General features: G+C 40.8%; 1 protein-coding gene across 2 annotated transcripts in view; it reads right to left on the bottom strand.

Moving 5' to 3' along the window:
• lhpp (phospholysine phosphohistidine inorganic pyrophosphate phosphatase) overlaps positions 1-26,072 on the bottom strand; it is a 165,860-nt gene that overhangs the window by 90,378 nt on the left and 49,410 nt on the right. Inside the window, exons 5-6 of one of the 2 annotated variants that reach the window (XM_072557529.1) lie at positions 18,014-18,106; positions 3,768-8,341 (exon numbers count right to left, since the gene is read on the bottom strand). In XM_072557529.1, coding sequence (XP_072413630.1) covers positions 8,171-8,341; positions 18,014-18,106 — 264 coding nt within the window. In that variant the 3' untranslated portion in view covers positions 3,768-8,170. Of the gene's footprint in view, positions 1-3,767; positions 8,342-18,013; positions 18,107-26,072 lie in introns of those variants that run through there. The other variant, XM_072557528.1, reaches the window with a different exon arrangement.

Below are 26,072 nucleotides of genomic sequence, written 5' to 3'. Positions count from 1 at the left end.
TCAATGCAAACAGCTCGTAGCAAGTGCAGAAAATTCACAAGAAGGGAGGCATTCTTGTTGGGCAGGATTTCAATGGGATGCTCCTGATCTCCTACCATAACTTGGGGAGAAACTACAGTGATATAGCAGAAATAGTCATGTATGCTGTTTGCTTTGCATGCCAATTATCTGTAAATATCTGTTCTAATGATACTCGTAATTGTTCTTTGCCTTAAAGTAGTTTTCATTCAACGGACTGAAGTGGAACGAAGGTGGTCAGTTAACTAGACATTCAGACTGGTTTCCCCTCTTTACCAATGTTGTCATTAACTTACGAACAGTGGCAATAGTACTCTAATCAATAAAGTTAGGTTTTCTTTCATCCCATGCATCAAACCAAGGAAGGACAGATACATGCAGATGCTGCGCAAAATACAGTTGCACGTGAGCAGTGGTGCTTGCAGAAACAGACAGTGGCAGACGCAGACAAAAATTGGGTTCTGGCCTCAGGGGAGTTCAGTGATTTACTATCAGTGAAGGGTAATAATCACTAAAGGCACTGCAATTATTCCCAAATCATTCAGGATTTAAAAAATCATTGGTGAGAAGATGGAGGTCGAAAGGTCTTATGTCAGGGGAAATAAAAAGCTCTGGTCATCAAAAGTAAGGTATAAAATACTTTTTTAGGCTGACAAGGTAGGGAGGAATATCTAAGAGGATGAACATCCATGACAGATAGTATGACCAGCCTACAATAAAAGTAGTAAATTGGAAAAGTAAATAGCAGCTTCTTTATTAGTAGGAAAATAAAACTGTTCACTTTAGGGTTAAGAATTTCACATTCTGAGGCTGGTAGTCTGGCTGTCAGGATTAAGTTAACCATTGAGGCTAAATTTAGGCACATAGAAATGCGCAGCAAATGCATGAAGTTCAGTAAAATAGACTGATAAATCCTCTTGCCTGTTTCATGTTTTGGGAATTTACACATTTGCCAAGTGCAAAGAATCTTCCATTTAATAAATCTTAAATAAATTCATTTGAATTAAATATTGCCAACAGATAAAAGATAACTGATACTTTGACTACAACTGGTTCATCCTACAAAGGAATAAATCTGCTGAATTAACCCATACTTTTCTTATCTAGGTTACCAGCAATGGCGAGTTATAACAGTTCATTAAGAACTCTGAAAAATTTACATCTCATGCCCAATGTAGCCATGAGCAAATTAATACAGCTTTTTGTACTCATAAAAGAGTACCCCAAACTCCTCGTCACTGATTAAACATTTGGCTTATTCAATGTCTTGATGTCTCCTGAGGGATTTCGAACCACTTCAAAACATATCTCATATAATGATGGGCATTAAATAATAATCCCTACACTTGATCTGCTGTTCTGATATGCAGATAAGTATGAATTACTCACAGTAATGGTCCTGCTTCATCAGTATACTCAAACATTACATGTCAAACTGAACTCACAAGTACAAACATTACAGTATTCCTTTTAGTCTGTAAGACAAATCACTAATAGAAGTACTAATGCTTGATAATGTTTAAGCTGTAACAGACCTCCTGTTATTCATTCCATTTTTACAAAGACATTCATTTATGTTCCTGATAAACAGCTTAATGCTAAGAGTAATCATTTAGAAACAAAAATACAGCCATGTAACCTAATGAACTAAAATCAAGCAAATTCTTTCCATTAAGCCTTCTTATAAAGAAGAATTCTTTGACCCTCCTCAGGCCTTTCCATCTAAAAAGACTGGGTAATCAGCCAGCCTGCAATTAGATGTCAGTCAATGTCTCAGTTCACATGGGAAAAGTATGTTTGACCTCAAAATACCGACTAGCACCTGTGAATATTTTATAAACCCATCTAATTTATGCCACCAACAATTTAGTCTCAATTATCAAGTTAAGAGTTGCAGAATATGAGCACCAAATTGAAGTGAAAAATCTAGAATTTCATTTAGCAACAAAATTTGATTTCTTCAATTGCCATAGCCTACTAAAAATTATTGCATAACATTTACATTGAGAAACAAACTATTCATTGCAACAGGCACATGTCCTACTTTCTACATCCACAATATATTTGTCTAAAACATTATTTCTTTTTACGTATATCTAGTTTCCCTTTAAATATATTCATGCTGTTTGCTTCAATCACTTCTTGTGGGAGTGAATTCCATATTTTAACAATTCTTTAAGAAAATAGGTTTATTTTGATTTTCTATTTGATTTATCAATTAATACTTTATATTTATCACCTGTAATTCTGGTATCATCTCCTCATCTATCCATCAAACTCTTTAAAAACCTCAAGTCAACTCAAAATCTTTCCTTTACCAGAGAAAAACAGGTCTATGTCTAATCAATACAGCCTGATGGGTATAACCTCTCAGTTCCACTATCGTTTTAGTCAATCTATATCTAGTGGGCCTGTCCATCAGTAGTATAGTAATTTGGAATGACTCATGGTTTTTCTTCCATCCAGTGGGAAAATTACATGTTCTACATTGTATAAACAGCATAAGTCTGAAAACACAAGTCTCCTGAGCCCACTTCTGCTCACTTTATGGCATAGTGGTGTGCCATCTTTAGAGTGGTATAATGATTAGATTCCCTACAGTATGAAAACAGGCCCTTCGGCCCAACAAGTCCACACTGATCCTCCGAAGAGTAACCCACCCAGACCCATTCCCTTACTCTACATTTACCCCTGACTAATGCACCTAACATTATGGGCAATTTAGCATGGTCAATTCACTTAACCAGCACATCTTTGGATTGTGGGAGGAAACCAGAGTACCCAGAGGGAGCCCATGCAGACACAGGGAGAATGTGCAAACTCCACACAGACAGTCGCCCGAGGTGAGACGCGAACCCAGGCGCTGTGAGGCAGCAGTGCTAACCACTGAGCCACCGTGCATCCCACTAAAAACTTATTCCCTCTTATGTTTATGGTGAACTATCATTAATATAGTATAACGATGTGTCACCTTTAGCCTATTATACTCGTGTGTCACAATAGCTTGCTTGAAAATATATGAAAATTACTGCTAAATAGGCTAAACAGCAATTTGTTATAATAACGGTGTTATAAGGGAGTGGTCTCACTCACGAAATGTCAAAATGAGCTACTTTCAATCAAAGCATTTCAAACTAAAATCATACTAATAAACATGCTTTTGACTCAATTTCAAAGAGCCAGTTTAAATTATTGTAGATTTGCAGTGAATAAATTAGTCTGATACAATGGAGGCCTTTCTCACTTACCACTCACTGACAAGATCTAGCATTCCCAGGTTTAGAACATATGGCAAAGACAAAGTTTCTCTGGTAACAAAGAATAACATTTTAGGGTTGAGACCTCTCAGACCTCAGGCAAAAGTAACTTTAACTGTAATCAGTACTTTCTCAAAACCAGATGTGGTTCATGATGACCTTGTGCATTTTCATCATCCTATAGATTAAGTGCATCCACAACTTAATTTAACGAGCTCACTCCATTCATTTAAGGTCATTCCCTGGTGTCCCTTTGTCAATATTACATTATTCACCAACAGTAATTTTCAGACTACTTACTTTGAAATGTAATCATGCAATTAAAGTGTGGCAAGTTTTTACTTTCTTAATGCTCCTATGAACAAAATAAGGCTGCAGACATACACTGAAATCAGGGAATGAGAACCTGAACAAAAGAATAGAAATCACTAAATAAAAACCACATAAAATTTTTTGAAAAACAACAGGTTTAATTGAAACATACCACTAGTTTTACAGTGCACCAGTGAATTTGTACAAGAAGTACATGATCACTATCTTATTTACAATTTACACTCAATAACAAACATATGAATTCCTAACAAATAGGGCAGACAGAAAAGTTTTAATCCAGATTGAGCAGAAATTCCTTGTTCTTTGTTGAACATAACTGGACAGCAGAAGTTCTGGTTTGCTAAGAAATTAAAAAGCTATTATGATTTCAAATTCTTAAGAAAGAAACTAAACTTGGGCCATTAATAAATATAACTTGTAGGAAAAGTAAATAAGAGCAAACTAGGTTTAGTGCAAGTTTTACTGTTTGTATTTCATTTTATCCCTTATATTAAGTTCATCACAAAATTATAGATGTGAGGACCATTTCCCCTAATGCATGCTGTCTTCAATATCTGAGATTATCTTCTACACACACACTCCTAGCATGAAGAAATGCTTCCTCATATCAATTCTAAACTCACTTTTTCCACCAATTTGTACTCATTTGTTGACCTTAAACTTTAAATAGCGCTTTTGACTAACAGTTAGTATCATATAAGTGATCTGTCTTCATTTGTCACTTTTATATTTTTCAAATTTGATCTCATAACTTAGTCCTCAGTCAACAGACTGAGTCCTTGCCTACCCCAGTGCTTGGAGTTTTCTCCAAATAAAGAAAATGCTCTTCTTTATTCCTCTGTTCAAATGCAACTCACTAATAACAATTCTCTTCCATTTGTGATGCTTAAGGACTGATGATTTTCACCTGTTAAATTTTCTGTTCATAAAATTGAGAAAGGTGTCACCACTCCTTGTAAAGGAAGCTGTGAAAGGTTTTCAGAATATGGATTAAAAATGCAGAATTTTTTTAGCACTTTGGATGCAAAATCAATGCCTCATTTCCTGTCCCATCCACCCCCAACAAACTACTTACAGTATTTCTGAGCAGGCTTGATAAAATTAGCATTAATCAGGCCAATACCAAATGGTCAGACAAAGAAGGGGGAGGAAATGGAATCTAACACTAGCTGCCAATTGGTTGGGAGAAATACTCAGTTTACTTCACTTAGAACTATCAGAAGAAAGAACGATTAAAATGAGTATGAGTTATGTTCAAACTCAGATCCTAGGAATTATAAAAAGACCAATTCTACTATTAGCAAAACACTTACTACATTGTGAACTTGCACAATTATGTTAGCAGGGACGATTTTAAGATGGTCAATGTAGGATATAACATTGATGCAACAAGTGATATTACATTGACACTACAGACGGAGTCCCTCTCTTATTGAATATCTCATCATTCAAGACTATCAGAGGGGTTATGGTGGGGAGACACATGACCTGAACTCTGTGTTTCATTTTTAGGTCACAACATTAGTGAAAACCTGATAGAGGGTCAGCTATTATTCTGTTAAACACACGTGACAGATACCCCAGGTAGAAAGAATAGTAACTTATATCCTCACTTATTTAAAGGAATCACTTGATTTGCAGAATACAAAACACTTGCAAGTACACATGAAGTTTTGCAAAGGACAAGCAATTTTAAAAAGCGCTTTTTAAAGTTAGTAATGGGAGGAGCACAACATGCTAGTGTTGTTGTGAGCTTCAGTTCTTGGCTCCTTTAAAAGGAGTGAACTGGATACAGAACTGGCTTGAAGATAGAAGGTGGTGGTGGAGGGTTGCTTTTCAGACTGGAGGCCTGTGACCAGATGTGTGCAATATCAGTTGGTCCACTGCTTTTCATCATTTATGTAAATGACTTTCATGTGAACAAAGGGAGGTATGGTACATTTGCAGATGACATCAAAATTGGAGGGGTAGTGGAGAGTGAAGAAGGTTACCTCAGAGTACAACTGGATCTTGATCAAATGGGCCAATTGGCCAAGGAGTGGTAGATGGAATTTAATTAGATAAATGTGAGGTGCTACATTCTGTGCTGCATTCTGGAAAGGCAAATCTGGGCAGGACTAATAAACTTAATGGTAAGGCCTTAGGGAGTGTTGCTGAGCAAAGAGACCTCGGAGTGCAGGTTCATAACTCCTTGAAAGTGGAGTTGCAGGTAGACAGGATAGTGAAGAAAGCATTTGGTACACTTGCCTTCTTTGGTCAATGTGTTGAGTATAGGAATTGGGAGGCCATAGTGTGGCTGTACAGACATTGATTAGACTACTTTTGGAATTCTGTGTGCAATTCAGGTCTCCTTGTTACAGGAAGGATGCTGTGAAACTTGAAAGAGTTCAGAAAAGATTTACAAGGATGCTTCCAGAGGAGAGTTTAAGCTATAGGGAGAGGTTGAATAGGCTGGGGCTATTTTCCCAGGATTGTCAGAGGCTGAGGGGTGACCTTATTGAAGGTTACAAAATCATGAGGGGCATAGATAGGGTAAATAGTCAAGGTCTTTTTCCTGGGGTGAGGGGGGGGGTCCAAATCTAGAGGGCTTAAGGTGGTGGGGGTGGGGGATTTAAAAGGGACCTAAACTTTTTCACACCGAGGATGGTGTATGTATGGAATGAGCTGCCAGAGAAAGTGGTGAAGGCTGGTACAATTACAACATTTAAAAGGCATCTGGATGGGTATATGAACAGGAAGGGTTTAGAGGGATATGGACCAAATCCTGGCAAATGGGACTTAATTTATTTAGGATATCTGGTCGGCATGGATGAGTAGGACCGAAGGGTCTGTTTCTGCGCTGTACTATGAGTAAAGACCAGGTTTAATGTCAAGCTCTCAGAGAAAAGACTGTGTGCAACAGGACTGCCTTCATAACAGAATACTCAGTTAATACTTATTCAAAAACATGCAATCGCAGAAATCATCGATCACAACAGTATTGATCAAAGCAGCTTTAAGCACAAAATATTTCATATTTATGAAACTAAGAAAAAAACCTATTTATTCTATTATTAAAAGGATATTTGAAGGAAACAGAAATAGATTAAGTTTTAAGAGAATGCACTGGAATCAATGTTGTAGTTCTGATGAGCTATTACAGACCTACACTTACAAACAGGACTTAGTGAGGGTACATCAGCATCAGATTAGTGCTGAGATCGCAACAGCTCTACTCACAATCAAATGCTGTTGATAAAACAAAAAGAGTATTTACTCCTTTGAATCATTTATTTATCTAGTTTCTTGTTCTGATTCTGCTGGTTTATCCACCCCACCATTCCCCTCTCTGAGGATTAGGATATTCAACAACCTTTCAACTATCGCTGTGCAGGTGTAGGTTATTTCATTATATAAATGTCAGAAAAGGAAAAATGAAAATATTAAAAGTAAATTTTATGTTTTGAAATAAAGAGTTGCACCTTATGGTGTCACACCGCTGGCGCCATATTTAAAATCCAACTGAACACCATTTTAGACAATGCAGGCCAGGACCCGGCCCTCAAATTGGGTTCTTGTACCATCAGGACTGACAGCATGGCCTAGAGGAAAGGACAGCTCACTCCATGCTTCATGGACAGAGGCCTGGAGATGTTCCTGAATGGGGAGGGGGAGAGAAGGACAGACCTTTATCCTGCCATCAGTCACACGATACAATGCCACCAAACTCACCAAATTGCAGCCTGGGACAGGACCCTGTCTCTGGTGAAGCAGGATGCCAAACAGTGCAGGGAGCAGGTCAATAATCTTGGCTCTAAAAGGGTTAGTGCCATCATCTTCTCTATGTTGCCTCTCACTCGAATAGCAACAACTCACTCTAACACTGTCACTGCACACACCTCTCACAAAGGCTTATTGACTGCAAGACTCACTATTTCATGCATTCTGTCTACTCAATGGCTGTCACCTACCTCACCTTCCTTAACTATTTACCCTTCCTGCCCTCTGCACTTTTACACACTCACTCACTAAGGTTTGCTTCCCTTTCACTTTCACACATGGGCCATTTGCAGTGTGTTTATTGCACTTTATGCTGTGTGTATGAAGTCATTGATGCATAGTATCAGACAGTGACCTGTTCACTCTTTGGTAGTGCTCCCCGCTGTGACAACTGACCTGGCTTTCTCTCTGTGCTAAATGGCATTGTAAAGCAAAGACTGGTAGCCTCAAATGGAGCACCAAAAACCCTGTGTGCAAAAAAAACCAAGGTGGCCGACATAGAAGCCAGAGGCCTGTATGTCAAAGTCTGAGAACATTTACTGAGAAAATACTGTGAAGTAGATGGAGGCTAGCAATCTCCAAATAAGTGCAAAGTGACTGGGTGCTGAGAAACCAAGCTAAGAGCTATGAGATGCATCCTAGACATACATGTGACTCTGCGCAAAAAGCAACCTGGCAGAAAAAGCAAGTATTGGGTGACCCTAAGCTCTGTAGTGACATGAAAAATGTGTTGCTGGAAAAGCACAGCAGGTCAGGTGACCTGCAACACATTTTTCAGCTCTGATCTCCAGCATCTGCAGTCCTCACTTTCTCCTCTGTAGTGACATGTCGAAGGCCTGAAGTGGTATGTGAGTTGATCCAAGAGCAGGCACGATGATGTGGTAAGCCACTGAGTCTGATCGATGTGGACCAAATGTCAGGGAGGGTAGTGAAACACACACAGACGCTGGGAAACTCAGCAGGTCTGGCAGCATCTGCAGAGAGAGAAACAGAGTTGGCATTTTGAGTCCAATATGACACTTCTTCAGAACACTATCCTCAAAGGAGGAGAGAGGCCCTGGAGCATGCAGGGGCATTGTTATGAAGAAGTAATTGGATGAAGACTCAGACAAGTGTTATCATGGCTGCAGCTAGCAGGTACCCACCGAAATTCATATGTCAGGAAATTTGCACCATTTAGTTTCTCAGGGAAGGAGAGGAGAGTCAGAAGTGATGTTGGGGCTTTAATGAGGTATAAATGAATGGAAGTCAGACAGTTGCTGCTCAATACTGGGTTTCTTATATCTCCACTTAAAGCCTTAGAGGAAAATAGCAAAAATATTTCTTGTCATTAAGATCCTGATTTTTTTCATTTGCTCCATATTTTCCCATCTTTCTCACCATTACTCATACCATGGCTGGTAGGGAAATCCCCACCCATTATTATTAATAAAGCCTTCAGAAATAATAATTGTTGGAATTACTGTCTTAACATGGTATCACAGTAGGAGAGGTTTTCAGTTTGGAAGGAGGCTATTCAACCCTGTTGGGGTTGTTGGGTGTGTGGCGGATGACAAAGTCACCTGATCACACTTTACAGAGGTTACAAATGATCTTGCTTTAAATTCACTGCCAGTCAACCTGGTTTACACCAGCATCCATTGGCAAGAACCAGTGCTCTGAGGTCACACAGCTTGCAAACCTCATTCTCACCCATAGATTAGTGAGCCCTGGGATGTTCGTATACTCCCAGTTCTGTCATATTGAAAAAAAACTTTCAACTCTCATAACCTACTGTTAAAATACACAGACATCTGCAAAACCCACACCATTGGAAAACTGAAGATAAAGCAGTCAGGCATCTCCATGCAATAACAGTGCATTATGTCCAGTCAATGGGGTGCTTCAGGTAGCAATTGGGATATATAACAACTAATGGTGGACTGAAGGAGCAGAAATATTGGTGTTCAAACACTGAATGCTGCAAATAGCTCAAGTAACAACATATTGTGAAATGTGGTTTCCAAAGAGTGAGGCTGGGTTTGACTTTCACTTTTAATAATAGGAGTTTATTTGCTCCCGATCTGCTATTAATTGGGAAGTAGCTTGGCATTAAGTCAGGGAACCAATGGAAAATCTGGTGTGAACCTCTGCATTTGAACTCACTGCCAATAATTCATACTGTAACAGTCATCTTCACAAAGAAGACACTGTCATGACTATAACAAGGGCAGCCAAATAGACCTCAGAATATGAGTTCGCTAATTGGGGCTGTTAATCTGACCCAATCAGGGTGCCCTGGCAGACAGACATAAACAGGAGTGCCAGACATCCTGTTCACTCAGAGCTGATTCTGAGGAAGCTGGACTCACATCAAGTACTATGCATTTGTAAACAAATAGTGTCTTGGTGATGGGATACAGGCCACATCCAGTCATTTTCCACCAGAAATATTAACTAGACAGTTAAACATTAAAAATATTTAAATAGGCGTGGACTTTATGTTTGGTTGAAAACTGAAGGAATCACTGATTTCTGCCCACAACTGGCATATCACCCTCAAAACACATCTTCTCTTTCACTTCCAGCATTCCCCAGAGATTTGGATACCCAGTTTGACTCCTCAGTCATTCACAGCACTCTCTCCCCTTCCTGAGACATCCCTCTGTACTTTCATCTTCATTCTTCTCACTATTCAAAGCCTTCAACACTCTTACCAGGTGTAACAGTGACTTACTAGTTCATCTTTCAGTTTAGATGATTGTATTCATTTCTCGCATTGTGATCTCCATTACACACAGGAGACCAAATGCAGATTGTGTTACTGCTTTGCAGAAAATGGCTGCTCAGTTTGAAAGTGTGGACCCAAGCTTTTAGTCATGTGTCATTTAAATTCTCCCTTTACTTCCTGTTTTCCGCCCCCTGCAATATTTAAATGAAATTCAATCCATGCTAAAGGAACAACACCTCATCTTTCAATTGGAAACCCAAAGCCTTATGGACTCAACAGAGTTCAACAATTTTATAGTGTAACCTCAGATCAAATCAGTTTGCTTTTGATGTTTTATTTCCATTTTTCTCTCTTTGTTTCCTTTTTTACACACTTGAATGGTTCATTATTCAGGATCCTGCCATCCAGAATGCCTCTGAACAGATCTTTATCATTTCCACTGCTCTACCTTTGGCCTTATACCATGCCTCTTTTTGTTGTTTAATCTCTCCTGCCTTCCACCCTGTCACAGAGCTTCTTTTGCCACCCCCTTGCCCTTTCACTTTCTTAACATATCTAATCGTTCCCGTTCTGAAGGTAGGGTCATAACCCTGAAACAGTGGCTCAAGCAGTATGGTTTCCAGATATTCGTGGACTGGTTATTTAACTTATGTCAAAACTCCAGAAGAAATGCTGACACATTATATCCAAGGGAATTCACTGGGAAATTTGAACTTCTGATTCCTCGACACACTCTGACTCTGAGATAGAGTTGTAAACTTCAGATTGTTCTTGCTTACGTAAACATACTCAAAGTAAAGTCCAACAGAATGGTAGGCAGTGGATCAATGACTATTGTTTACAACTTTGCCAAAATATCCAGACATCTGGCGACTCAGAATACAGATGTGAGAGGAAGGCAAATGGATCCACTGAAATCAAAGGAAAGGCGATCATCAAAGACTGTAATAGTTGGAGAGTTGGGCTGAACGCTATCCTGAGTTGCACTCTAGGGAGAACATAGTCACAATGGAAGCTCATAGAAATGTGACACCTATTGGTCACAGGAGAACTGGATATTGAACCCGTCGTAAGGTACCTTAGCAAAGATATGGGCAAAGCTCCACATTGCCTGAACTTAAACACAGGAATCCGACACTCCTGCAGCATGTGCACTAACCTCCCTGTCTCTGTTGAAGGGAGGGGACTCTGTATGAGAACATGTGAGATGTATAGACTTTTCCCTTGTATGTGAACAAAGGTGACTGTGTGGAGTTTGCACATTCTCCCCGTGTCTGCGTGGGTTTCCTCTGGGTGCTCCGGTTTCCTCCCACAGTCCAAAGATGTGCAGGTCAGGTGAATTGACCATGGTAAATTGCCCATAGTGTTAGGTAAGGGGTAGATGTAGGGGTATGGGTGGGTTGCGCTTCGGCGGGGCGGTGTGGACTTGTTGGGCCGAAGGGCCTGTTTCCACACTGTAAGTAATCTAATCTAATCTAATCTAATCTAAAGGTAACCGCTGTAATTGTAACAACTGTCATCGCATCTCCCTGCTGAGCAGTGTGGGGAAGGTATTTGTCTGTGGTGCTCTTATCAGATTTCAGAACTCAGCTGAAACGTTTCCCCAAAGCCTGAGCAGTTTTAGAAAGGATTGACAATTGGCCACAATCTTCTCAGTCCAAGAGAAATGTAGGGGAAAGGAGACATTAGACACAGTCTTCACCAATCTCACCAATTCGTTTGGCCATGTGAGCAAAAATGGTCTATTTAAGCTGTTGGAGAAGACTGGCTTCCCATTGAAGAGCTCAATGTGATCTTCTTGTTCCATCACAATATAACAATTAAGGACAGCAATGACCTTGAGCAACATCAGAAGCTATTGGTTCATCGTGGGCTCAAACTGTGCTGCATCTGACAGTGACACTGTTTAGTGTATTCTTCTGTTTGCTGCTGTTAAATGTCTTCAGATCAACTACAGAGAGTGTATACTTAAATACCAGAATTAACAGGAAGCTGTACAGCCTTACCCACAGGAGCAGAGCCCGGGAGAGGGGACTGCAGACAATCCCTAGGGCCCATATCTTTAGGAGAGCTGGGCTTAGGCACTAGCCTCTCTCTTAAGTGGCTACCTCATGTGCTGGGTATGGTGAATGAATTCACTTACCGTCCACAGGCCTGGGCTCAACCTGCAGTTTTTGTCTTACTCGCAGCACTGCCCTTCTACACAAGCAATAGATACCATGAGCTTAGGCTTACTCAGAAACTCTGAGTGGTCCAGGACATTCAGCCTCGGACCTTTGGGTGACCATCCTCCAAGGTGGACTTCGGGGTAGGCAGCAGATAAAAGTGGCCGAGCAGAGGCTGATAGCTAAGTTCGGTACCCATAGGGAGGGCCTCAACCGGGACCTTGGGTTCATGTCACATTACTGGTGATCACCATTGCACTACACACACACACACACACACACACACACACACACGGACACGGACACGGACACACACACACACGGACACACGGACACAGGTACACACAGACGCGCACACAGACACCCACACACACCCTCCCACATGCACCCCCTCACAGACTTAAGACACTCTGCACTCACTACACACACACACACACTTTCTCACACTCACAACCCCCACCCCAGACAGACACACACACACACACAGACAGACAAAGACCCATATGCACACATATGTTTTGTGGGGTGAATTTGTACTTGCAGAGTTACATTGTACTTTGCTCAAAAACTGCATGCATTCATGTAGAACTCCGTTATCTCACTTTTTAGATTAGAATCAATCTAAACATCAGGTCATAGACAGAGAACACAGGGGGCCAACACCTTCAAAAATGCCATCCCGTATTCCCAATTTCTCCGCCTCCGCTGTATCTGCTCCCAGGAGGACCAGTTCCACCACAGAACACACCAGATGGCCTCCTTCTTTAGTGACCGCAATTTCCCTTCCCACGTGGTTAAAGATGCCCTCCAACGCATCTCGTCCACATCCCGCATCTCCGCCCTCAGACCCCACCCCTCCAACCGTAACAAGGACAGAACGCCCCTGGTGCTCACCTTCCACCCTACAAACCTTCGCATCAACCAAATCATCTGCCGACATTTCCGCCACCTCCAAAAAGACCTCACCACCAGGGATATATTTCCCTCCCCACCCCTTTCCGCCTTCCGCAAAGACCGTTCCCTCCGTGACTACCTGGTCAGGTCCACACCCCCCTACGACCCACCCTCCCATTCTGGCACTTTCCCCTAGCACCGCAGGAACTGTAAAACCTGTGCCCACACCTCCTCCCTCACCTCTGTCAAAGGCCCTAAAGGAGCCTTCCACATCCATCAAAGTTTCACCTGCACATCCACCAATATCATTTATTGTATCCGTTGCTCCCGATGTGGTCTCCTCTACATTGGGGAGACTGGGCGCCTCCTAGCACAGCGCTTTAGGGAACATCTCCGAGACACCCGCACCAATCAACCAAACCGCCCCGTGGCCCAACATTTCAACTCCCCCTCCCACTCTGCCGAGGACATGGACGTCCTGGGCCTCCTTCACCGCCGCTCCCTCACCACCAGACGCCTGGAGGAAGAACGCCTCATCTTCCGCCTCGGAACACTTCAACCCCAGGGCATCAATGTGGACTTCCACAGCTTCCTCATTTCCCCTTCCCCCACCTCATCCTAGTTTCAAACTTCCAGCTCAGTAACTGTCTCCTTGACTTGTCCGGACTTGTCTGACCTGCCTATCTTCTTTTCCACCTATCCACTCCACCCTCTCCTCCTTGACCTATCACCTTCATTTCCTCCCCCACTCACCCATTGTATGCTATGCTACTTTCTCCCCACCCCCACCCTCCTCTAGCTTATCTCTCCACGCTTCAGGCTCACTGCCTTTATTCCTGATGAAGGGCTTTTGCCCGAAATGTCGATTTCGCTGCTCGTTGGATGCTGCCTGAACTGCTGTGCTCTTCCAGCACCACTAATCCAGTATTTGGTTTTCAGCATCTGCAGTCATTGTTTTTACCTTCAACATATTGTCTAACTATCACCATTGTTAACAGCTAACCAGAGAATGCAACTTTAAAAAAAAGGTTTTGTGATTTACACATGAAAGAAGTGAAACTATCACTGTATTCTAACAGATGAAAGGCTAAACAGACAATCAATTTTTCAATGTATAATTTCAGTTACATTACACTGCAAATTTTTGCTATAAATTCTGTGTTACAATCGAGCCCTCCACCATCACCTGGTGAAGGAGCTTTGCTCCGAAAGTTAGTGTGCTTCTAATTAAACCTGTTGGACTATAACCTGGTGTTGTGTGATTTTTAACTTTGTGCACCCCACTCCAACACCGGCATCTCCAAATCAGAAACTCTGGCCATCGTCGCTGATTTGACAGGGGTCCTGAACAAGGCACCTAAATTAACCACCTCTCAGAGCAGCAGTCCCAATACAGCTCCAAGCAATGGCCGGTCACTTTACAATTCACAAAGCCCACAAGCAGCTCAGATAAAGAGGATGCATCTACCCATTACTCATTTTTAAAATTCATCAGCTTATGGCTCAGTAAATTGCTTATGTTTTCTTCAGGCTTAAATTTTTAAGAAAAATATATGTTTTATGTTGTGCCAATGTCAAGCTAGGTCTCTGGCAGTCTCTGCTGTGTTTTGTGCTGAAGAGGAATGAGAGATTGACAAAACTCTGATTACTTTCTGGACGCCTGGCAAAAGGGGTGAATTTTGCTGACAAGTGCATTTGGCATCTACACTAAGAGAAATTGAAGTCAGTGATTCTTTGCCTGAAATAATGCTAATCATAGTCCTAAATGACTGCGTTTGTTTCTCTCTCCACAGATGCTCCCTGGCCTGCTGAGTATTTCCAGCATTTTCTATTTACATTTCACATTTCGAGCACCTTCAGTATTTTGCTTTCCTACTAGACACTCAATGCTGGGCATCTGCAAGTGTGGCATTTCTTAAGATGAGAAAATGTTTACCACTCAATGCAAAGTGTATGTTCTCAATTAGAGCATGGACTGCAATAGAACATTACTGCAGGTGAATTAGTTGGTGCAATTTTACTGCAGGATTTGCTATTTTTAGACTTGGAAATGAAACGAGTTGTGATAGAATATATCACTGAGCTCAACATATGCTGATTTTTACATGAAATTATTGATTTTGGTACTTGTGGGGTTCAGGCCTAATGGATGATATTGCATAAGGTCAAGTTCAAAGAAGCAGAGCTGATTTTATGACATGAACATCCAAGTTATGTGTAATTGTCTGACAAAGCTGTGGTTGTAAAATGTATCATACTGAAATCTGGGCTTTCAGTGGGTTTTATAAATAGAGGCACTGAAGTGTAGTTGAACCTGAGCAATGCTGTTCTACCAAACTGTGATTTGTAGCTCCTAATTCAGAGCATATGAAAGCTTTGAAAAAGGTTCAGTACATATTTTCTAGAATGGCTTCAAGGATGAGAGATTACAGAGAACCTTGGGTTGCTCTTCCTACAGCCAAGAAACCTGAAGGAATTTGATGCAGGTGTATAAAGTTATGAATAGTTAGCTGGAATACATAAAAAACAATTGCAATCAAATGATCCAGATTTAACTTAAGTTAGTTGACAATAGACCCAGAGGTTACAGAAGGAAAAGTCTTTTACACCAATAATGGTTAGGCTTTGGAATGCACTCCCTCCCTGATATTATGATGGATATGGGTTCAAAAGAACTGATGCAGGTTTGTTGGACTGAAAGGCCTTGTGCTATTAGTTGCATTATTGCATTTTATAGGATACATAGTGTATCATGAATGCACTTGGTGGCAATTATTGAATGTTAAAGTATCAAGGAGGGATAAATGTGTTGGGAGAATAAGAGACCTGGAAACAGGAAAAGTGGCAAGATGCACAATTTCTCTCCTTGGTCTTGCATCTGAGAAAGGTGCAATGACTCATCATTAGGAAGTTGTTCTATACCAAGGCTTGCACGTGGATTGTCTATTCTGAGGAACAGCTGCCGTACCAAATTGACATACTTTCTGACATCCATAAAGAATCTGGTTTGACCATCAGCATCAGGAAGACAAATGCCAAGGGTCTAGGATGTTGCCATGCATCAACGTGACAAAGTGATGTTAGAGGATAGTGATAGCTTCATATACCAGTCGCCACAAGCACCAAAAATATATCACTTGCTGCTGAAGAAACACCCACATTGCAAAACCTTCAGCTGTTATGCTGAAGCTGAGCTACAGGGTGTGGAAGAACAGCAACCTGACACAGCCTTGTGAACCTCTGTTCCTATGGTTGTGAGAACCGGACACCCTATGTTAGGCAGGAGAAAAGGCTGAATAATTTTCCCCTTTGCTGTCTCAGATGTATGCTCAGCAGCTCATAGCAGGACAAGGTCATGGTGACTCAGTGGTTAGCACTGCTGCCTCATAGCGCCAGGGATGCGGGTTTGGTTCCAGCCTCAGGCGACTGTCTGTGTGGAGTTTGTACATTCTCCCTGTTCCTGCATGGGTTTCCTCCAATCCAAAGATGTGCAGTTTAGGTGAACTGGCCATGCTAAAAATTTCCCACAGCGTTCAGGGTGGGTTAGATGCATTGGTCAGGGGTAAATATAGGATAATAGGGTAGGGTAGGTTGCTCTTCAGAGGGTTGGTGTGGACTTGTTGGGCCGAAGAGCCTGTTTTCACACTGTAGAGATTCTATGAAGGGCACCAGCTCAGAAGTTCTGAAGTATGGTGATACCATACACTCATTACTAATTCAATGTGCCTGTGCTGGCAACTCAGCTACATGTACCACTTGGGTGATAATCATATACCCAAACTCCTTCTGTACAATGAACTGAACACTGGGTCATGACCTTCAAGGTGTCCATATCCCTGCTAAAAGGACACCGACCCTGGCAGACAGTCAGCGGCGCTGTGACCATTGCAAGCCATACGTCTGGGAGGGCCCTGGAGGATGCAAACAGGAATGAAAAGCTCAGCTGGCTGAGAAGTGCTCAGACAAAAACACAGGCCAGCAAATCATGCACTTTTGCAGTCTTCCTTGTAGCAAATGCAGAGTGAGCTCCTGATGTGGTTGCCGACCCAGAGTTGACCACTACAGCACAAACCATCTTTCTAGAGAGAAGGCTGCCACATAGTAGAAAATACATTCCAATTCATTACTGCTAAGAAATAAACTCCTCCAAACAGTTAGCCACTGAGTACTGGATGGAAGTTTATTAAACATTAATATCCGATTTTTAACTCAACAGCACTATCATTCTCAATCACTATCAGCCTCTAGCTGAGGTTCTTGTCCATATGATTCTATTTGTAAACTGGAAATGAGACTAAATATTTGTAGAGTCACTATATTTGCAAGGTGAAAAGAACAACTTTTATGCAGAAAATAAAATGGAAGTTATGAATTTCAAGTTATAAATCAGTTAATTAAGCTTCAATTCAGGATGCCTGGTCACACGAGAATTTAAATTCAAATCACAATTGCATACCATCCTCTAGAGTCCAATGCTATGTGCGGTTAAAGCAAAGCTGCTGTTAATCTACAGATTTATGATTTTTGGATTCATAATTCATACTGTTTTTAAAAAAAGTATCTAAAATTAATATAAAAGGATGACACAATTTTTTTCTCTGCCACAAGTTATCAGAAGGAAATGTCTGCTTACTCTATATTTATTATCTTTCATAAACACAAAACATTTAGTCATTTTGTCATTTGCTCTAAACTCTGGAATAATTCTGTTACGTTGACAATTCATTCAAAATAAACTTTAACTAACAATTCCTGGAAGGGAAATTTGTAGCCATTTGAAAATCCAAATGAACCAAATGACGAGAAACAATTCAAACAAGGTATTTTTATTCAACAGATAACAGCACAGGTGTCAGGCATGAAAGACTAGCTCTTACCTGATCTGGCTCTAAGCTCATGTCAGATACGGCGGACAGGAAAAACATTTTTGCTGGTTTTCCTACCACTTCAGCTTCGATATCACAGGCGTACTGGGAGGAGGGAATGAAAATAAAGTCAAATTCATGTATAAAAACCGAAAGAACTGCAGATGCTGCAAATCAGAAACAAAATTTGTTTCAAATTGTTTCAGATGCATATGTAATTCTTGAGAGAAAAAGGCACCTGAGGCTTCAAGGCAGAATACAACTTGATGTTAAAGACAACAAAGCATTTGGATTTTTAGCAAAGCAATAAAATTTTGAATTAAACACTTCCTTTGTCAAATGTGCTGCAGACAATATCGGCTTCTTTGATGACTAAATCTACAATTACGTATGCTGAAAGCTACTTTGAGTCTGATTTTTGAAATAAAGGTTTTTTTTGGGGGGGGGGGCGGGTAAGCAGAACATTTCAATACCAATTGGGTCACTTGCATTTTTGAATAAAAAACTTAATCAATAAACGTCATGCACAAAGAATCATTTTATCCAAGTGATGATGCACCTAAATGCAGTTATCATGTACAGCAAAGGTAGGTAAAGTAACGTTTCATGACTCTCAGAAGTGCATTAATGAGAAAAGGGACATTCTAGTTTTTGCTCTTTTTAGCTTGACATTCAATCCATTTGCAGGAGTGCCTTTTCTTTTAACTGTCTCAAGTTTTAACAAGTTAAAAAACACAAATATAAATTAAAACAAAAAGGTATCAGATGTTGTTCATGGCAAGACAATTCATGAAAATGTGATGCTTGGGGCTCATTGTACAAGTTCATATCCGCTCAGCAGAGGGAGCCTGGTTCTGGGGTTGGCATTATTACGGACTTGGCTGGGATGATTTGGAGTAGTAAATTTGACAATGTTTTACCCAGGTAGTTTTTGAACCATGTTTGTGTCACGATTTTATAACTGGACAGAGCAGAAAGTCCACTTTAGCTGGAACATGATCAAACTCTGTCCTTTTCTGTATTATGAATCACACAATCATCATCTAAGCTACATGACCCTCAAATAATGTATTGGGGAAGGAAGAACGCATATGTTGATCTTGCTGAGATTGATTTTTCATTTTTATTAAATCTTAGTTGTGCATGTTATATACATATCCCACACACATATACAGTCATGTTAATGAACATATAGAATAACTGACATTTACAGTGCAGAACAAGGCTGTTCAGCTCATCATACAAGATGGTTCTTTAAAGGTGTAGTCTTGTTTGGTCCCATATTCGGATTTTTTCCATGATCCTATCGGTTCCTCAACTTCAAATGTCTTTTAAAACTATTGATGGGGGTGTGGGAACTGTGGTTAGACGGGTCTTCATACTACATGAGGAAATACCATTCATGGGATAATTAATAATTGTAGAAGACAACTAATTATAACAATTTAACAAAATACGTCATCTACTGTTGTAAGTAAAAAAAGGGGCATGGTTTGACTTCCTCATCTTTGCTGCAGTATAAGGCACCATTTTGAATTCAGATAGCTCCACATTTCTGAACTTGGAAGTGCTGATGAGAAATGTGAAGATGGGTCCTAATGTCCAAAATTAGGGACAGAATAGCAATTCAACACTGATCACCGCTCCTCAGAAGGTTTGAGCCATCGTGTCTATACTGCTTTCAGTAATGACAGTTCAGAGGGATTGTTTGATTTGGGCTTAAAACTGCATCAATTAAAAATATTCTGTGAACTCAAAGATAGTAAAACTAACTTACATCTTCAGATCAAAGAAGATATTGTAAATGAGGGATATTTAACTGAAAGGTCAGGCAAACATAGCTCAGAGCTGGCTAAGCATTATGGAGATGGGTATAGCTTTAAAAGGTTCTCTGGTTACAATTTATCTTTGTATTTGCAAGAAGATGTTAGTTGCAGTTCGGAGTAGAGGGAATACTAATACGAAAGAAGTGACGTCAGACAGTTAAGGCTCTAAAGGGGTCCAAGGGAGTAGTTGCAGAACAATTCTGTGCAATTGAAGGAAGCCCACAAACAGTATTTGCTTATGCAACTGAGAAAGATTTTTAGCTTGGAGAAATTCAATGACAGCTCAATGAAGCCAACTATTTGATAAAAGATTAAATTGTGTCAGTAATTAGATGCTTGGGAATGGTCTCAAAACTACTGAAGAACTCGGTTTTAGGAGAAGAGATTGAACTAAAAAGATGAGAGCAGCTGTTGAGGGTGTCTGAGTCAGAGAGTCTGTGAAGGAGTTTCCAAAGTTGGATCTTCAAAAGTGAAATAATTGAAATCCATTGCAAAAGAGAAAGCATTTTAATTAGACTTTGAGACTCTCAGTGTCATAGATGTCATAGCTTTGTGGAATCTGTCTCAACAGCATCATCTATTTAAAATCTGTGAGATGTTCAACCATAAATTGCCTGTTAACTCAGATTTATTTCATGTTAACTTTAAATGTTAGAGTGTAAGTTATAAATATATTGCAGATTGTTTTACTTTCCAACTTTGCACTGTAAAGTTTAGTTTCTTTATTCTAAGAAATGGAACCCTGTGGTTTTATTCTTTTAGTAAGTATCTAGGACCTTCAACTTTGTCTACTTAGAGTTAGAGAGTCACAGAAATACACAGCATGGAAACAGACCCTTTGGTCCAATTCGTCCATGCTGACCAAATATCTTAAATTATATTTAGCCCCAGTTGCCAGCATTTGGCCCATTCCTCTAAACCCTGCTTACTCATATGCCCATCCAGATGCCTTTTAAAATATTTTAATTGTACCAGTCCCCACCACATTCCTGGGCAGTTAATTCCATACATGCACCACCCTCTGCATGAAAATGTTGCCCCTTAGGTCTCTACTATATCTTTTCCCTCTCACCTTAAACCTTTGCCTTCTAGTTTGGACTCCCCATCCCTATCCATGCCCCTCATGACTTTATAAACCTCTAAGATCACCCCTCAGCCTCCGACGTTACAGGAAAAATAGCCCCAGCCTGTTCAGCCTCCTCCTATAGCTTAAACCCTTCAACCCTGGTCACATCCTTGTCAATCTTTTTTGAACCCTTTCAAGTTTCACAACATCCTTCGTATAGCCGGGAGACGAGAATTCCATGCAGTATTCCAATAGTGGCCTAACCAATATCCTGTACATCTGCCACATGCCCTCCCAACTTCTATATTCAATGCACTGACCAAGAAAGGCAAGCATACCAAATGCCTTCTTCACTATTCTATCTACAAACGACTCAATTTCCAAGGAACTATGAACCTGCTCTCCAAGGCTTTTTTGTTCAGCAACACTCCCCAGAACCTCACCATTAAATGTACGAGTCCTGCCCGGATTCGTTTTTTCAAAAATGCTGTACTCACATTTATCTAAATTAAACCCCATCTGCCACTTCTTGGACAATTGTCCCAGCTGAGCAAGATCCCGTTGTACTCTGAGGTAACCTTCTTCATTGGCCACTACCCCTCTAATTTTGGTGTCATCTGCAAACTTTCTCCCATACTTCTATGTTCACATTCAAATAATTTACATAAATGTCAAAAAAGCAGTTGACCCAGCTTGTTAATACAAATACCTGGTCCATTATTTTAATCAACTTTGGTCTGAAAGTTAGGTAAATTGGGGTAATGTACATGTTTAAAAGCAACTTTAACATTTGGTATGACTTTGGCAATACTGGGCTCAATTTATGGTACGCTACCGCAGTGGGTTGTAGCATCTCAACCTAACTTTCTTGTCTGCATGGAAAGAACCTTCAATTAATTTATTAATTAAGAATCTGTCTAACACCATCCTTAAAAATGTTTAATGACTCTACCTCCATTCATCTCAGAGGTAGATAAATCCATAGATTAACAATGCTCTGACAGATTTTTAAAAGTTGCAATTTTGGAGAAGATTTGTAGCTCAGATGATAAGTATGCTTGCTGAGGTGATAGATTTGCTCTCAGGTGTTTCATCACCATACTAGGTAACATCATCAGTGAGCCTCCAATGAAGCACTGGTGTTCTGTCCCGCTTGCTATTTATGTGTCTTAGTTTGTTGTGGTTCAAACCGGAACTCCATAAACAAACATATTAATATGGAGCCCATTTACCAACCTCTCAGAAACTGAACTGGAAGTGATATCACCCAACAGACCAAGACACATAAATAGCAAGTAGGACAGATGACCAATGTTTCATTGGAGGCTCACTGATGTTGTTACTTAGCATAGGTGACAAAATGTCGGAGAACAAACCTACCAGCTCAGCGAGCAAACTTACAACCTAAAAAAATTCTCCCATTCTCAGATTTAAAAAGAGGACATCTTACTGTTAACTTGTGTCGCCTGGTTCTAGTCTTTTCCATAAGGGAAACCATCCTCTCAGACTCTATCACATCCACTCAGAATTTTATATGAGTCTATTGTTCATTCATCTGAACTCAGGTGGATACAGGCCCTGGGTGTCCTGTATACTGTGTGAGATATTGCGTTATAGGTTATCTTTATTAACTCACTCATCAGCTCGCTTTATATTCATTAATATTGGTTCCCATTCATTCATTCACAACCCTTTACTAACCCATTATTTACGATAAAACACTTTCATTTATTCATTCACAAAACCGCAAATCTGTAATATATTTTACTATCCAAACTTAAAAATATCCCTTTCAAATCCATTACAGTACTGCATTTCCACACCTGTCAGAGGTAAACACAAGCAGTGTTTACCTCTGAATAAGTGTAGCATACAGAACAATACCATCCCCATCAAGTCTTCACGAAACATTATAATATTAATCAGCCCTTACCAACCATCTCCTTGACCTGAACAGGTTAAGTACCTATTAAATACCTTTTAACTGTGATTTGGAGATGCCGGTGTTGGACTGGGGTGTACAAAGTTAAAAATCACACAAAATGATGAAGAAGCGGCACTCTGAAAGCTAGTGTGCTTCCAATTAAACCTGTTGGACTATAACCTGGTGTTGTGTGATTTTGAACCTTTTAACTGGGCCATTATCCCTTTAAGAAACTAACTGACAAAACAGTGCTTCCATGAAATTGCATGAATGAATGAAACTCATACCAGCAAATTGTAAATAAATCTCACAAGCTAGCTGCAGTAATCAGTTTAATATCCTTTATTCTTTTATTAAGTAAGGGTACATTTTTTAACTTATTTAGAGCATATATGCCTAGCGTTTTTACTAATATTTACTAACTTAAAAGACAAAAGGACTAACATCTCCTTAGGATGCAAGCAGGCTGGACAGACATTCCATTAGAAGTAGCAATCAGCACCTACTGCATGTTTTAACCAATCTCCTGTCCTCCTGGACAGAAGCTCTTCAAACGTTTGTGTACTAGAGATAAAAAATGTAACACTATAGTAATGGAATTTTAATATATGTAAGAACTGTGTATAAAGGGGCTCATTGTAAGAACTGTATTTCAGGATTCTATTGCCACCCGAACTTGTGCTGTTATTGCTGACTAAAAGAGGCTACTTTAACAACTCACTGATTCCAATCTTTATTCGAACACGACCCCACAACTGTATTAAGTTTTACCTACTTTCATATTCATTTACCTTGCAATAGATGACTAAATTCCATTTGCCTTCAGTGCCACACACCAACTTTCTGTGATTCATATACTGTACAGACACATTCAGATGCCTTAGTACCTCAGAGATATTCAATTGCTCTCCATTTAGGTTGTGTATTTCTTTTCTATTTTTCCTGCTAAATTGGACAAGTTTGCATTATTCTCCATCTGCCAATTTTTTGCCCAGTCCAAATCTGTCCAAAGCTTTGCAGACTCCTTATGCCCTCTTCAGGACTTGCTTTCCTACAAAACTTACATTGGTTAGGCCACTGTTGGAATATTGCACACAATTCTGGTCTCCTTCCTATCAGAAAGATGCTGTAAAACTTGAAAGGGTTCAGAAAAGATTTACAAGGATGTTGCCAGGGTTGGAGGATTTGAGCTATAGGGAGGGGTTAAATAGGCTGGGGCTGTTTTCCCAGGAGCTTCAGAGACTGAGGGGTGACTTTACAGAGGTTTATAAAATCATGAGGGGCATGGATTGGATAAATAGACAAAGTCTTTTCCCTGGGGTGGGGAAGAGTCCAGAACTAGAGGGCATTGGTTTAGGGTGAGAGGGGAAAGATATAAAAGAGACCTAAGGGGCAACATTTTCACGCACAGGGTGGTATGTGTATGGAATGAGCTGCCAGAGGAAGTGGTGGAAGCTAGTACAACTGCAACATTTAAGAGGCATCTGGATGGATATATGAATAGGAAGGGTTTGGAGGGATATGGGCCAGGTGCTGGCAGGTGGGACTAGATTGGGTTAGGATATCTGGTTGGCATGGACGGGTTGGACCGAAGGGTCTGTTTCCATGCTGCACATCTCTATAACTCTATGACATCAGCAAATTGAGCAATGATAGCCTTGGCCCCTTCATCCAATTAATTCACATACGTTGTGAAAAGTTGAGACTTCTGACACTCCATGAGTTGCAGTTTACCAAGTAGAAAATGAAATGTTATCACAGCCTTCTGCTTCCTGTTTGCTAACCGATAGTAGCTTTTAATGTAGGAACTCAAATACATTGGGAATCCAAATACACTCCCATCTACTCATTCCCCTTTATCCACATTACTTCTTAATTCTTCAAAGCATTCTAATATATTTGTCAAACACAATTTTGCTTTCACAAAATTATGTGGACTCTGGCTGACTACCTTAACATTTTGTAACTGCTTGTTATAAAATCATCAATAACAGATTTAAGCATTTTTCCTTAAATATATATTAGTTTGGCTGGCATGTGACTCAAAAGAACTTATTTTGGACTCAAAACATTGGGCTGAATCTTACATTTTTTAGGTTAAATGCAAGTTGCATCAGGTTTTTTTTGGCAGGATTCTCATCTTGAGGTCAGGCAACATTTCTCAATGTATCTGACCAAACACATCAAACTAACTTCCTTTCCTGCCCTTATGGCATTCCTCACGTCATCCTGGTCGAGCCATGTCTTCCTACATGCTGTTCCTAGAACCTGGTCATGGACTGTCCTTCTGGAGCTACCCTGCAAGGTTCCTGACATTGCCCTGAACATGGCACAACAGGGGATTTTGGTGGAGAAAGTGAGGACTACAGATGCTGGAGATCAGAACTTAAAACTGTGTTGCTGGAAAAGCGTAGTAGGTCAGGCAGCATCAAACGAACAGGAGAATTGACGTTTCGGGCATAAGCCCTTCCTCAGGAATGAGGAAGGTGTGCCAAGCAGGCTAAGATAAAAGGTAGGGAGGAGGGACTTGGGGAGGGGTGCTGGGAATATGATAGGTGGAAGGAGGTTAAGGTGAGGGTGATAGGCTGGAGAGGGGGTGGGGGCGGAGAGGTCGGGAAGAAGATTGCAGGTCAAGAAGGTGGTGCTGAGTCTGAAGGTTGGGACTGAGAAAAGGTGGGGTGAGGGGAAATGAGAAAGCTGGAGAAATCTGCATTCATTCCTTGTGGTTGGAGGGTTCCTAGGTGGAAGATGAGGCGCTCTTCCTCCAGGCATCGTGTTGCCATGGTCTGGCGATGGAGGAGGCCAAGGACCTGCATGTCCTTGGCAGAGTGGGAGGGGGAGTTAAAGTGTTCAGCCACGGGGCGGTTGGGTTGGTTGGTGCGGGTGTCCCAGAGGTGTTCTCTGAAATGTTCCGCAAGTAGGCGGCCTGTCTCCCCAACGCACAGGAGGCCAAATCGGGTGCAGCCAGACCATGGCAACATGACGCTTGGAGGAAGAGCGCCTCATCTTCCGCCTAGGAACCCTCCAACCACAAGGGATGAATGCAGATTTCTCCAGCTTTCTCATTTCCCCTCACCCCACCTTTTCTCAGTCTCAACCCTCAGACTCAGCACCGTCTTCTTGACCTGCAATCTTCTTCCCGACCTCTCCCCCCCCACCCCCTCTCCAGCCTATCACCCTCACCTTAACCTCCTTCCCCCTATCATATTCCCAGCACCCCTCTCCCAAGTCCCTCCACCCTACCTTTTATCTTAG

The sequence above is a fragment of the Chiloscyllium punctatum genome, chromosome 38, assembly GCF_047496795.1.
Source record: "Chiloscyllium punctatum isolate Juve2018m chromosome 38, sChiPun1.3, whole genome shotgun sequence".
Lineage (NCBI taxonomy): Eukaryota > Metazoa > Chordata > Chondrichthyes > Orectolobiformes > Hemiscylliidae > Chiloscyllium > Chiloscyllium punctatum.
The sequence above is the reverse complement of the archived record's forward strand: the minus strand, read 5'-3'. Positions and strand labels throughout refer to the sequence as shown.